Source organism: Setaria viridis, chromosome 9, assembly GCF_005286985.2.
Source record: "Setaria viridis chromosome 9, Setaria_viridis_v4.0, whole genome shotgun sequence".
Taxonomy (NCBI): Eukaryota; Viridiplantae; Streptophyta; class Magnoliopsida; order Poales; family Poaceae; genus Setaria; species Setaria viridis.
In genome coordinates this window covers 21,827,639-21,842,194 of record NC_048271.2, presented here as the reverse complement: position 1 = coordinate 21,842,194, position 14,556 = coordinate 21,827,639, and the positions used below count along the sequence as shown (strand labels likewise).

Sequence of the window (14,556 nt, the reverse complement as noted above, 5' to 3'; positions counted from 1 at the left end):
TGCCGATGTAGTTATCATAGAGGAGTCGAATGACGAGATTGATGAAGAATGCGACCATTGCATCGATAGGATGGTATGGTTCTTACTTTTTTATATGTTTTTATTATCTATGTATGCACCAATCATGACTAGGCCTTAACTGTTAGTCTGTAAGTGAGAAGAAATTGGATAATAGCATGATTTCAACTATACGGTTACTAGCAATAGGCTAAAATAAACTCTCTTAGACAGTGGGTCTGGGGGCAAATTAACTAAAATAAACTCTCTTATTCATATGGTGTTATGTGCCTGTTGAACTAATTATAATTAAATGATTAAAGTATTTTGGCATGCGTTGTCTAGTGTGTATCCTACTTTTGTTGATGCCCTCTTGAGTTATTGTATTGCCAGGTCCATTTCTTTCTTCATGTATGAGCTTGGTACTAATGAATGATGACTTGTATGTGGGATATCAAAACTGGAATGTGATGAGAACTACTGTTGGTTCATGTATCTATATCTTTGTATTTGCGGGAACAATGGGTGTTACACAGAGTCGGTGGTGTTTGTCTGCAAAGCAACCTTGATATTGGGCAGCTCTATCCAACCCCAGGCGCTCAAAGTCGATGATGTTTGGGGTTCTTGTGTGCTGATCTTGGCTAATAAATATTTGTTCTAGGAAGTATTTAGGTTTTGTGATAATATATGATCCCTAATTCCATATAACCATGTTAGTGGTGGAGGCACTTGAAACCTCACATGCCTGTCTGAAACAACCTATATGTGGCTTGTCCTTTCTCACTGTAGTAGAATAATTTTACTGATTGTGGATTTGGAAAATCCACACGTTAGGGATTAAGAGAGTTGAAACTTAACATAATTATCTATTATCTCAAACAACTTATATGCAATTCGTCCTTTGGCATTGTACTAGAATTCCTTCACTCATCATGAGTTTGAAAATTACATATGCAATTTGGCTGTTGGTATGATCTATCTTGTCCATCCAAGTCTCCCTGTCCACCTATCCAAATTAATGAGTTCATGTGCTGCTAGTCTTGGAACTTAACCTGAGTTATTATTTGATGTATTGCAGACTGATTTAGAGCAGTTGAAAGAAATTTTCAAGAACTACAGGAATCAGGCAAATGAAAAGTACGAACAAGCAGTGTAGCAGCGAGATGACATGGCCTAGAAGCTTGAAAAAAACTAAACGGAAGGCAAAAATATTAATTGAAACATTTAAAAAGCTAGACAAGAAGTTGGTTGACAAACTGTTTAGTCTGATCTGTACATAAATTAGATAATCCATCCTGAAACCTCTAGTGCTATGATCCCCATCTGTCATGGTCTTTTAGACTGGCCGTGGTGGAAGACTAGGATAGGTCACGTTTTGTGCAATCTGTTTGCCATGGCCTGCATGTTAGGCTTGCCAAGGAAGTCCAAGAGAATGGAGCAATGTCAAATTTGAGCTACACCAAACTTTTAACAATTCGCCTAACAGATGCGTGTATCATATATACCCCGGGATCCCAATTACCAACAAGTGAGTGAAGGAAAAAAAAACGGCAAAGCGTCGAAGCAGTCGCCGAGCCTAACAGGCCAACACAACACCAGGGAGAAAAACCGTGCATTTAAGCATTTCTCTGGAGTACAATGGGCACACAAGCATCTGTCACAAACTACAAAATCACTGTGATGCGACTCAGACGCTTGTAGACACCACTTCCTCATCGTCGTCCTCGCGGCTTTCCTCGGACTGCGCATCTGACGCATCCTGCAAAGCGGGGGAAAATAGATCACTTCATATCCGCAGTCCGCGCCAATTAAGGTTTTGTTTAGTTGGCTAAAATAGGAGATGCAAAATTACTGTACCAGTACTGTAGCACGCTGTAGCGTTTCGCTTGTATTTGTGAATTATTGTCCAAATATTGACTAATTAGGCTCAAAAGATTCGTCTCGCAAAGTACAACAAAACTGTGCAATTAGTTTTTAATTTCGTCTACATTTAGTACTCCATGCATGTACCGCAAGTTTGATGTGATGGGGAATCTTCTGTCAAAGTTGGGAGTTGGGGGTAACTAAGGGCCTGTTTGGCTCACCAGTGTTAAAAGTTTAACACCCGTCACATCGGATGTTTGAATGCTAATTAGGAGTATTAAATATAGGTTAATTACAAAACTAATTGCACAGATGGAGTGTAATTCGCGAGACGAATCTATTAAGTCTAATTAGTACATGATTTGACAATGTGGTGCTACAGTAACCATTTGCTAATGATGGATTAATTAGGCTTAATAGATTCGTCTCGTGAATTAGCATAGGGTTCTGCAATTAGTTTTATAATTAGCTCATATTTAGTTCTCCTAATTAGCATCCGAACATTCGATGTGACACTGTTAAAGCCCTAAACATGGCCTAAACAGACTGAAGGGAAAAGTCCTGTTACTCTGACTAGGTACGCATGCAGGTCGAGCTATTTATTAGATTTAAGGAATCCCATTTTTTACTTGTTGACAGAACAGTGACCATTCTCTTCCATGACCAGATCTGCAGCTATAACACGTTGCAACTCTAATTTCTGTAGCTGATCTTATTTTTCTACCAAGAACACTTACACTGCGATTCGTAGATCATCACTGCACAAATCTTGGTACCAAATTTTTTTTTATGTATTCCTTGTTCTAAAAGGCTATAAGTTTCATGACTTGATCGCTTACCTGATGACGTCCTGACTGATCCTCCTGGCCTCCCTCTCTAGCTGCAGAAGATCCAGGGGCATGCTACAGAAAGATACATCAGATGAGCCTCTAAACCAGTTCTAATTTAGATGAGAAATGCGATACTCAGTTATCCTTCATGTACCTCAGGATCAATACCTCCACACACACTTTGCTCCAAGGACTTAAACTTCTTCTCCCAGGTTTCATTTAACCCCTGCAGGGCCTGATTAATCATCTGCTGCACCTGCTCCTGCGTGAACTTCTGCCGGTGCCCTTTTATACCAAAACAATTTGGTGTGGACTTTGCTAACTCATCAACCTTGTTCTTGTCAATGATACCAGTGAGCCCATAGTACCTTCCACGGTTCCGACCCCCTACTTCCTGCACCCATGCAAGGTGGGGGTGTATCTTATCACCAGCCTCCTCCATACGTTTCTTGAAGCCCTCCTGAAAAATGAAGTGGATGCAAAACACAGTTTAGCGACCTTTTGATAAACTCTCCAAATGCTTTGCATGCTGCACCACGACTAATTTCTAAATGATGGAAATAACCTGCACAGCAAGCACTTACCACAGTTCGCTTTGCTCTCTCACTGACAAATTCCCCTGTGCCAGCATTACGCCTATGGGTCTTGTTGAACACCTCTAGTTCTGACACTGGCATCCCACCATTTTCTATAACCTATTAAATTCAAACAGAATCAGGAATTGGTGTTCAAATGAGTTAACTAAGGAGATTTGTCTTTATGTCTTACCATAATCTGCCTATGCATCGCAATGCTCCGTGAACCCGATGTGTGATGAGCACGACCCCCAATGTACCGGTTCTTCCTGTTCTGGGAAGACATCTTTAAGACTTCTTCTTTGGCCCAGTGTTCGCATAGCCTCTCCCACCAACTTGGGTACATCCATGCAGGGGGGGAAGGTTTCCACAGTAATGGGTCCTCGTCGTCATGTCTCTCCAATGCCTGCTGGTCCTCTGGCTCTTCTTCTTGATCTTCATCTTCTGACTCTGCATGTCCGTTGGACCTGTGTGTGCCTGTAGCTTCAGTGGATTTGTCTACTGCAGCAAACTTAACTCTAACCTTTCGCTTCTCTTCACTTAGGATACCGGCAAATTGTCTTGCTGCTCTGCGCTCAAATAGCTTCAGACACTCTGCTTCTCGGCCAGGGGCCCACTTGTAGCGTTGCTAGCACAATTGGAATATAAGGTCAATGGTTAAATATCTTCAATCGTACTCCATAAAACAAATGTATTTGGCTACTTACAAGAAATTCATTCAAAATAGCATCCCTTGTTTCTGGAGGATACTGTTGCCAGTGGAGAACCACTTCTCCATTGGGTGGAACTTCTCTTCGCTGACCAGCTGGCAGATAGGTAGACCCAGGGTACTTCTGCTTCAAAAGAATAGTGATGGTAGAGGCCACCTTAGGGCAAGGTGGGTTGACATCCCATTTGCTGCCAAGTAAGTCAACTCATCATGACCCATGAACATAAAGAATATCTTAAGAAATAACTTGTCAATTTATCTATACACATACTCAATAATATTAGGTGTCAAGACAGGCCTGTCAACTTCCCTTCGTGGTTGGATTAGTCTTGTAGGTTGAGGTCCACGTCCTCTACGCTTCCCTGACGATTTCACAGCAGATCCTAACAGGGAGTGGCCCCTCTGTGCATCCTCCTGAACGAGTGATTCTCAATGAAATAAGCATTCAAACGATGCAGATAAATTCAACATTTGTACATGCAGAAATTCAAAGCACACCCCTTCAGTTAGAAAATTCACAGAATATTACGGGGTAATTTACTTTTATATAAATATGTATCACAGTGTATAGTGGAAGGTTGATGCGAGTACTAGACAAATTAAATGATACAGACTAACTTGTCACTGCAGAAGGCAAAGATGCGGTTGGCATTAGGGTGGTATTTAGCAGTGGCAAACTGACAGTGAGGTGCCACGGTGATTGCTCGCAGCCTAGCAGAAATGGTCATCTGACAGTGCAAGCCTGAGGACCAGTTTTGGAGAGAGGTGTATCCTTGCCATGGCCTTCAATAGACAGTCATGGCAGGAACACAGAGAGCATTGCACCTCTGAGTCAGTGGTACAACCTGAAGGTTCTCATACCTGTTGCACATGCATAACATGAAATTGGGCCTCTGGTGAATGTGGCTGCTCGTCACCAATTCTATCAAGCGAGTGTTCACCCGGGACCTCCGGAGGGTACAATTGACTGTAGCAGAGTGGGAATTTCCCATCTCGAGATGCACCATGATTTGATTGTGGTGGTCCAGTGGCTGCATCAACTTGGCCTGACTGGCTTGAGCTTGATTGAGGCATTTGGTGCTGAGGCAATGGACTGGCACACAGATTGGAAATGATCTTATCAATGTTCAGAGTATCTGAATTACATTGATTTAAAGCAGCTGGCTGCTGGACAGGCTCATTGTTGATAGGATTTTCTGGCTGCTTTGACAAACGTGAGCTACGCCTAAGATGGAACCCTCCATTTGGATAACTACTCAAGCCCTTCCCCTTCTGAACATTTGCACTATTGCTGCTCCTTTTCCTCTTCAGATTCCATCCAGTTGCATTGTTGTGATACTCACCTTGTGCCTGTTCAACACAATTGACTTGATTTGGGGTCTCTATCATTTCATGCTGGATGGTACTTGATCCAGCTCGATATTCATTTATCTCCTGTCCATGACTTGCAATGTCCTCTACAGGTTGCTGTCCATGTGCACGAACTGAAAAATTCGAAGGACAAACTTGTGACGAAGAGGCAGAGCTTGCATGTATGGGAGGTTCTTGTCGTACTTTTTCCACACCTGTAGATTCAGAACAAGCTGGAAATTTAGTTTTCCTTGCACTAGACTTGGCAATGGTCTTATTGAGTGGCTTGATACGTGACTCCTCCCTACGAGCTGAATGGATACTAGGCTCTTTTTGTGCTAACATGGTGTGGATTGCTCCTGTTTTGGAAGAGCTGAATGTCTCCTCTCTGTGAATTGAACAAGTCGGGTGATTATGCCTTTCTACTTGACCCTGCTCCAAACAAAAGAATACAAAAGGAAGTAAGAAAATAAAAAATCAGGACATTTATGCATAGAAGAGTAAAGAAAAGGAGAATCCTGATATAAGATATTCTGCAGAAATATAACTGTATGGATGTCACTGATATTGGCAAATCAGGACATTTGAATGGTGTAATCTATCTATCAATTTTGTCTTCTGTGTCCTGGAAAATTTACCTACTTTCCTCCTCTCTATCAAACCTTCACCAAATCTCTAGTCAAAATTTGTAACACATATCATTCATCAGCAAAATTGTGACTAGCACGCAACAAAGCAGAGTCAGACTCATAAATAGTTTTCTAAAGTACAATACAGAACCTTTGAGTGGTCCAAAAAGCATATACAAACTAAAATACAACCATCGTGTTGCTAGTAAACCAGAAATTCTACAGCTTACAAACCCAAAACGCAGGTGGACCTATTCTTGCTCAATTGAACGATGAAAACTATATATAGAAGACAAATGAACTTCAGGATTCTAGCGACAGGGTAACAGGAATATTGTTGAGTTAATGTGACGTTTCATTGGGACAAGGCAGCAAGTTAAACTGGTTTATACAGAGCGTGAATTAATCCATATAGTGAAAATGAACTTTAAGCAAGTGTGGGTAACAGTCCTAAAACACTAGATACGCACCTCGGGACACCGGTGTGGGGATGGCCTCAAAGTGATGCCGGCTGGGGGCGCCGCCAGGACGGAGACACTGACGCGGGGCGGGAAGGCGAAGTATACCCGGAGACGCCCGCCGTCGACAGTTAGCTCGACGCCGCAAAGAGGGCACGCGAAGCGCGCCAGGCCCGCCGGCACGCTCAGCAGCGCGGCGCAGGCGCCGCACGGCATACGCGCGGGAGCCGGTGCCAGCACGGGCACAGGTGCGGCGGCGGCGGGCCCGCGGCCGGGGATGGGCAGCGCCCGGCGCGGGCGCGGCGGGGGCTGCGGCATGAGCTCCGGCGGGAGCGCCTGCTGGGTCCCGCAGTCGGGGCAGGCGAACTCGGTGAGCGCCGGCTCCACCTCCAGAGTCTCGCCGCACCCCGCGCACCGCACCTCGACGAACTCCGGCGGCGCCGCCGCCGGCTCCATGACGGCGGGAGCAATGGCTAGGGTTCCCCTTTTCACTCTCGGGCACTTGGGGAACGGAGCAATTTTGAGTGAGATCAGTGCGCGGCGATATACGAGTTTAGGACGGAGGAGAGACGCCTACAGAGCCTGTCCCTAGAAACCGGTCGCTGCGGCCGTCAGGGAAAAAGGCTCCGCGCGGTTTTCAGTTTTCAGCCAGGCGATGCAAAATCTCGCTGCCTGAAAGCAACTCCAAGAGTACGTTAAAAAAATTCTTCCTAAAACTATGTATTGGGGGTTCTCCTAAAAAAATTTCTCCCAAAAACATATCAGTCCACAGCAGATCGCTAATAAATAGGCCCCAATATTTCAAACACAGGCCACGTCATCGTATTGGGCCCATCGGAAGGGACGCGCGGGCGTGCGAGAATTATGATTGGGGGAGGAACGTCAACGCTAAAATATGCGCGGTGGTAGGCTGTTTTTTAGCGTCGCTAAAAAATTAGGAAAGGTTTAGGTGGATTGTTGAAGTTCATTTTTTCTCTCTTTTTTCCTAAAAAAGATATTGGGGGTAAGATTAGCAGCCTCTTAGAGTTGCTCTGACGGAGGGAAAAACTTACGCCAAAGTTTGTTTCTAATCTTGTTTTTGCTCGTCGTATTTTGTTATGTTGAAGAACTAAACTCAGAAAGTGTCCTCTGAGGTAAATATTAGCACAGAGTAAAATCATAGGAATAAATTGAATTAAAAAGTGAGGAAAATGGCATGATTTATTTTATGTTTGCGTGGCATTGTTGATCTTTGCACCTTGTCTTGTATACGTTTCTTTTGGGATACGAGAGCTTCAATTAAACCATGATTACAATCCCTGCAGCTAACTCCCTAAACCAGTCAGGGGTATAGCTGATCCAGGATAGAGTGTTAAATGGTATACTCCCGTCATATAAAAATATAATTCTAGCCATTATCAAACAGACTACTTATAAGAAAAAATGATCTAAATGGTTGTTTAGTGCACATTGGTTTTAGTGAACTATGTTTAACCTATAAGATTATATCTATTTATATTTTGAAATGCTTTCATCTACAAATAATATATATTTAATTTATCATTAAAGAACAAGTAAAAATACAATACTCAGTGGCAAGAGGCTTACAATAGGCAATAGCTGTCGGGATAATCATCCGGCGTAGCAGAGAAGACGACACTCTCCGTCCTTAACCTCTTTTCCCGAGCGCCAAACTGGGAAAAAGCCAACGCGAACGGGGGAAAAAGCCCACCAAAATCTACCTCATCGCTTCCCCACTGCCACTCCCATGGCGCCGCCGCCGGGGATCGTTGAGGTGCGGTGCGCGGGCTGCGGGGAGACGCTGGAGGTGGAGCCGGGCCTTACTGAATTCGCCTGCCCCGACTGCGGGACCCAACAGGCGCTCCCGCCGGAGCTCATGCCGCGGCGCCCCCGCCGTGCGCTCCCGATACCCGGGCGGCTGCCCGCCGCGCCGTCCCGCATCGCGTGCTGGGGATGCGACGCCGTTCTAAGCGTGCCGCACCCGCACGGTCAGGGGCGGTTCGCCTGCCCGCTCTGCGGCTCCGAGCTTGCGGCCTCCACGGCTGCTGCCGTTTCGGTCGTCTCGCCGCCCGCAGCCATCCCAATCACTCCCAGCAGACCGCTACAGCCCTCTGAGGTACGGCTATTTGTTGTCCTTCACTCCTCCTTCTCCCAGGGTTTCTGCTGCAGTGCACTATTATGCACTAAACGCCTCAAAGACAGCCCTGACATGAATAACTAACCAATGCCAGTGACTTAGATGGAGATGTGTTCCATTTTCTGGGAGCACTATTTCGTTTGGTTAAACTAGCTGGAAGATTCTACTAATAGCACTGGTGACATTAGCATTGTTATAAGATACGATGCTTGCATTGTGCCCTTGCAATATCATCTCTAACTCTTTGTCCTGTAATTTTAGGCAGCGAGGTAAATAATTTTGGCGAATGTATAATGTGATGCATGAATTTACTACGAATACATCTGGTTTAGCGAGTAGCTAGTGTGGGTTTTTGCATTAGTTTTCGACGCCGGCATTCTTCTCTTCTTCTAATAACAGCATTGTGATTCGTGAGGTTAAACTGTGAAACACCACCAACAGAATCATACAATTATCACATATCTTGTTTGTACTGAAACAAAAGTCATTCGCAGTAAGAGTTTTACACTGGTTTGGTTGTGATTAGTCCAATCAACCAGCATTTGACTCCAGTTTCCATAATGGAAATGAGGGATCAGTATTTTATTGGTAAATGAACAATCAAGTTCTTTGACGGTGGGTATAGCGCTGGTGACTGGTGATAGAAGACATCTTATGTTATATACTAATATTAATTATTGCTTGATAAACAAGGAGAATGTTTGAGATAGTGTTAGAAGTGGAGGAAGTACAGAGCTCTAATAAGTTTAATTGATCAATGTTTAAACAAGGTCACACAAAATTTGATTTTACTATACCATTGTTTTTCTGGAATATGGTATTTGGATACTTTTAATAATCATTCCCATTTTCCTTTTGAAAAGCATATGATACCTCTGGTCACAATATAATTATATGAGTGCCACTTTTCATTACTTCCCAAAATTTTTGTGATGCATCCATGACCATCAATATTTATAAATTTTCTGAACCTACATAAAGTTCTTGAGTAAGCTGGTCAAGACCGGTAAGAGTTTTGTCTCTTCTATGGAGCAGGTGCATCCTGGGCGTTCAAGTCAATCAACTCATGTAGGCCACGTTCAAAAGCCCATTCACTCGGAGCAGACACATGGACAGCGTCCAAGACATTCCATTAGAGGAGCCATTTACTTCATCCAGAGCTGACACTGGAACAGAAATTCCTGTAGTGGGAAGGCTACAAAATGAGCCTGCTAACCCTTCATCACATAGAGAGGAGTCACATGTTGAGCCACTTGATGAGACTATTTCCAGACCCAGCAAGAAGAAATCTAGATTTGTAGCTGGCCCTGATTCTTATCCTGCAAGGAAGGTGCATATAGAGCATCATAATCAAGCTGTGTATGCATCAGAGGCACAAAGAGTTCATTCAAAGTCTTCAGTTCATACAGACAAGGTGGACGATAGGTTTACCAATGGCACAGTTGCAGTACACAGCAAGCAGAAAGATGGAAATGTGTTTGTACCTAGTATAATCGAACAGGAGCGGACAAAGTCTCTGAATCAAGCTGTGGATGATCAGCAGCCGGCAGGTGAAATTCCCAATAATATGGTTCATGCAGACAAGGTGCAAGTGGATTTTGCCAGTGAAGCAGGAAACGGTAAAAAGAGTGTCAAAGATAGTAGAGGAAATACAAAAAGGAAAATCAAGATTTTAACGAATTCTTCAAATGCATTGCCTCATCTCAGGCGCAGTAAGCGGTTGGTAAAGGAATCACACAACCTAGTTGACGTTGATCCTATTGAGAAAATAGATACTTCCCCTAATCAAAACCTATCTGAAGCTCCAGAGATTGAAAAAACTTTGGCAGATTCTGACCCTAGTTCTCCTGCTCAGGACCGATTTCCTCATGGTGGCTCTAATGAGCAGGATGGTGTTGATGCAACTACACCACCTGCTTTGAATCATGGTACACAACAAGATGATCAGTTCCCGCATACCCAGATGTACTCTCCAGAGACTAGGTGGGCACTTCCAGTTGCAAGCTCAAATTCATGGCATGACTGTGAGATACTTCAGGAGAGTTTTAGTGGGGTTGGCCAACTTGATAGAGGTTATGCAGAAGTGTGTTCTCCAGCAGAGATGCAAAATCAGGATATGCATGGCAACTGGCACAGGAAACTTGCAGCGACAAGAACCATTTGGGACAGATACAACTCAAGCCTCACAATGAAACCTTTCAGAGCATGGAAGGCAAAAAAGGAATGGTTTCAATGGCTCTTCTTCAAATGGTGGGATGCACCCTGAAGAGTGGTCCTTCTCTGAAACCTGCCACCAGAACTTGTCTGCTTCATGCAGCCGCCTCGTTGCTTTGCTGCCATCACCGGCTGCCACTGCATTGCCGACAGCGACACCGCCTTCTTCACGTGAAAGTCTCCTGCACTTTCAAAGCCACGCAGCTGTATCTATTGAAACCTCTCTATCATTAACATTTGCTTCTTAACCTTGCAGATCTACCACTTAACTGCAGCACTCCAACATTGCTTCAACAACAACCACCATCCCCCCTCTACTCACAGGTACCTTCCTCCCATCCATAACTTGCGTCTTGGTTTGAAAAATGTTTGTGTTAGGTTTTAGTTCTACGACTAGAAATATAATAGAGTAAATTTCACAGAGCTACAATAAGATTGTAAAAACTATCACACAACTACACTTTTTAAGGATAATTTCACAAAACTACTCTTTCATTGTCACTCCATATTACAAAACTCCACTTTTGAGAATCAATTTCATGGAACTTCAATTTTACCTGCATTGTCTTTTATGTTTAGAATTTCTAGCATATTTCTATATTTTCCTAAGCCACAAACATCTGCCATGTACCTTTTGCATGGGTTGTACTATATCATATGCATCTGCATGATTTTATTACTGTAGGAGCAATGAGATTTCTGATACTGATATAAAGCTGTTTCAGGATGCACCATGTGGTGATGTGCTGCCGGGACCTATTAGTAACTCTTCGAAAAAGCGCCGGGGGCGTGCCCCTGAAAAATTAATGGAACCACACAAAGAAGCTGATAGGCCTGTGTTAACACCCAGTGGTATATGTTTATTGGTATTTGAAGAACGTCTACATTCAGAGCTTCGTTGACTCATTTTATGACAAACTGACATGAACCAGCAGCTGGAATGTGCACCCGCCATGTCCTAAAGTTGCAACTACCCTCTCCCTTCTCATCAAGCAGAACTATCCTGGGATCTATGTATCAGATGATACCAGTGGAAATGGCCAATCCTGTGAACGTGTGGTTTACCACTGGCACCAATGCCCACCAGATACAAGGGCTACTATATTGGATGAATTCCTTGTGAGTAACTATCAGGACATGTTTTGTACTATATTTTGTTCACTGCAAGATTTGCAAATGGTGAGTGCATGTTATCTGAATACTGCAGAAATGCTACAAGTGGTCCCCTGGCCATGAAGAGGAGTGTCAAAAGATATTTAACCGAAAGGCAGTCAGACAGTTAGTTAATCTCTTTTGCCACGAGAGGCAAAGGATTAGACAGGTGTTAGCAGCAAAAAAGGACAAGAAATCTTCACCAGCTCCTAGGGCCCGTGGAGAAATTGAGCTAGAAGAGGATGATGTTAGAGAAGATTCAGACAAAGAGCAACGAGATGAGTCAATGGTGGTTCTCGAGCATGAAGATCCGCTGAAATGGAAACCATTCGTCCCTCTATGGATGAAACCAAAATGATGGGAAATGTTGTGTGACCATTGGGCCAAAGATGAAGTCATGCAGTCTTACCAACAAAGGAAGAATAGGTATTCAGGAAAACACACATGTAATGCTGCAGGTTCACAGAAGATAACACTGCATGAGCAGGTCATGGTAAGAACTAAGAATGCAAATCCTGCTTGTTGACATTTATTTCATCATAATTTGATGATCCTCGCATGGTTAAATAGGGCTTGGATAATGGTGGAAAGCTGGCGATTGACATTGATTCACATTCACCCACCATGGTATTGAGGGAGTCTGATGACCACAGGGCATGTCAAACTAAGGTACCTACCTTTTTTAATGTACTGTTTTAATTACAATCCTTAAGACGGCAGTAGTTAAGTGGTGGTATTGATTATATGTGCCAACTAGATGAACTGTTTTGACATGCCTTCTGTTTTTTAGGATACCAGAGATCAACCTAATAAGGAGGCACAGTGCACTCAACTAGGCTCCCATTCTGTGCAGAGACAGGTGGGAAGTGGGAAGCGTGGGAGCTACTGTGGTGCCATCGGTGTCAGCAAGAAGTCCCAGCACGAGTCATCATCTAAATCCTCCCCAGTTTGTTTGATCGAGCAAACAGGGACAACAGCCAATGTTCACAAAAGAACAGGTGCAAGAGATGATTAATCAAGCCCTGCAAGGGTTAAATGAAGCTTGGGAGAAGAAATTTTTGTCCTTGGAGCAAAAGATGCCCAGCATGTCCTCATCACACATCGTCCCTAATGTTAGCACATTACAGCTGTCCATTTAGCTCATTATAGACAGGAAAGCTGGGGTTGCTTGATTCGTCAATGACATTCATTTGCAGGGTGTGAAGGAGCCCTCATTGGCTGTTGGAAGAAGCAAATGTTGCAAACTGGCACGGCAGGTAATAACAGAGTTTGCATCCTGCCCTGCATACATCTGTAGGCCCTAGTAATTGCTAGGGAGAAGTTATTGTGAAACCTACCTCTAAAACCTTGCTGGGGTTAGCATTTCATCCGTATAAAAGAAAATACGGTGTTAGATTATGCTATCCGGATCTCATAGGTTGATCACTAGGCTGCAATTGCTAAGTCTGTTGGCTAAGTAGTTACAAATAACATTGTATGATCTACACTGTAGAAACAGTGATAAATGAAGGTATACTTATTCTGAGTTTTAAGTTTCAACAGGAAACAGAATAATTTAATTCTAGTTCTGTTGCATCTGGGTCCGACGGGCCCTACGATAATGTTAAAATCCTGCCCTGAAACATGATACTTTATAATTTGCTTTCCTAAGAAAAACTTGTAATGTCGAAAGATGATGAAGTGTTTAACACACATGCAGTGGCGGACCCAGCTTTTGGTCAAGACTAGGCCAAAATTCAGCGTCAAAACTACCACATACAAGCTTTTCTCATGGTCTTGTATGTAAAATGTGCAAGATTTCTACCACATATGTAACACAGAAGTAGCAGTATGAAGTAAAGAAAGAAGAAACAAAGACAGGAACAAAAAGAAATGCACCTTTGCTGAAGCCTTTGATTGCAATGGACATAGACAATATCATTCATCCTTTATTTGATGCTCAAGTCTGTTTCATTTTTTTGGAGTGCATGTGCTAAAATAAACTCCAATTTCTCTCATCCAGATGCACTACAAGTCTGGCTCAAGACATGAACTGAAAACTTCTACAAATGTGAAGCACTGCAGCCATGACAAACCACCATTCATCTGCAGGTCTAGTCGAAAAAATGAAAATAAGCACACAATAAGGCCGAAATGAAGGATAACAAATAAAATAACAAATTACCAATGACATATACCAGGGAGCGTAGTAGTCCTTGTCTGAATTTGTTCATCTCCGATGTCAGAGATGCTTGCAAATGAGAACAGACAAAAACGAGTCAGAATGGATCACATCCATGACCGCTTGCTACCACTAAAACCAAAATCCCAATACACCTAAATCTCATCGCCGCTAGCAGCCGTGGAAGCAAGGAGCCCGTAGTCGACAGGCAAGCCAAGCTAGCGCCGACGGCCAGATCAGCGGCAGAGAGCCGAGAGTCGAGGGGCTGAGCCACCGAAAGGTCGAGTAGCTGAGAGACACAGAGAGAGACTGAGCGATAACAGCGGCAGCTGCTTGGCGCCGCCGGCCTATTCGCGCAGGCTCCAACAGCCGGCGGCAGGCACACCAGGCGGTGGGGCCGGCACTAGTCGGTGCGTGGAGCTGTCGCGAGACAGAGGCGAGGCGAAGCGACAGGGAGGACGACTAGTGGAAAGACCTGTGC

General features: G+C 43.8%; 1 protein-coding gene, 1 long non-coding RNA gene and 1 other non-coding gene across 4 annotated transcripts; 1 reads left to right on the top strand and 2 right to left on the bottom strand.

The window, feature by feature from the left end:
• Positions 1-1,430: 1,430 nt before the first annotated feature.
• Positions 1,431-6,977, bottom strand: LOC117837092 (uncharacterized). Of its 2 annotated transcripts, none has more exons than XM_034716675.2 (9): positions 6,424-6,977; positions 4,836-5,756; positions 4,246-4,388; positions 3,973-4,162; positions 3,459-3,893; positions 3,275-3,385; positions 2,859-3,150; positions 2,700-2,762; positions 1,431-1,756 (listed from the first exon to the last, which is right to left on the bottom strand). In XM_034716675.2, exons 1-8 carry the CDS (start codon positions 6,865-6,867, stop codon positions 2,737-2,739), a joined length of 2,562 nt encoding a protein of 853 aa, XP_034572566.1. In that variant the 5' UTR covers positions 6,868-6,977; the 3' UTR covers positions 1,431-1,756; positions 2,700-2,736. The 2 variants fall into 2 exon arrangements, with proteins under 2 accessions (XP_034572566.1, XP_034572565.1); XM_034716674.2 differs by having other exon boundaries at positions 2,845-3,150; positions 6,424-6,975.
• Positions 6,978-8,030: 1,053 nt separating this feature from the next.
• Positions 8,031-14,189, top strand: LOC117837093 (uncharacterized). The gene is made up of 11 exons (XR_011896960.1): positions 8,031-8,527; positions 9,584-10,706; positions 10,744-10,933; positions 11,019-11,086; positions 11,488-11,618; positions 11,692-11,881; positions 11,970-12,407; positions 12,485-12,583; positions 12,705-13,026; positions 13,111-13,170; positions 13,917-14,189. It is a non-coding gene; the product is annotated as an uncharacterized protein (transcript).
• LOC117837095 (uncharacterized) lies at positions 9,436-14,232 on the bottom strand. The gene is made up of 3 exons (XR_004636229.2): positions 14,092-14,232; positions 13,793-14,007; positions 9,436-9,867 (listed from the first exon to the last, which is right to left on the bottom strand). It is a non-coding gene; the product is annotated as an uncharacterized lncRNA (long non-coding RNA).
• Positions 14,233-14,556: the final 324 nt, after the last annotated feature.

Coding starts and splice junctions, on each gene's coding strand:
- LOC117837092 (XM_034716674.2), bottom strand. CDS start 6,867: ATGGAGCCGGCGGCGGCGCCGCCGGAGTTCGTCGAGGTGCGGTGCGCG. Junction 4,389..4,835: donor ATGTTATGCATGTGCAACAG/GTATGAGAACCT, acceptor TCACTCGTTCAG/GAGGATGCACAGAGGGGCCA. Junction 1,757..2,699: donor ATCAGTCAGGACGTCATCAG/GTAAGCGATCAA, acceptor CCCGCTTTGCAG/GATGCGTCAGATGCGCAGTC.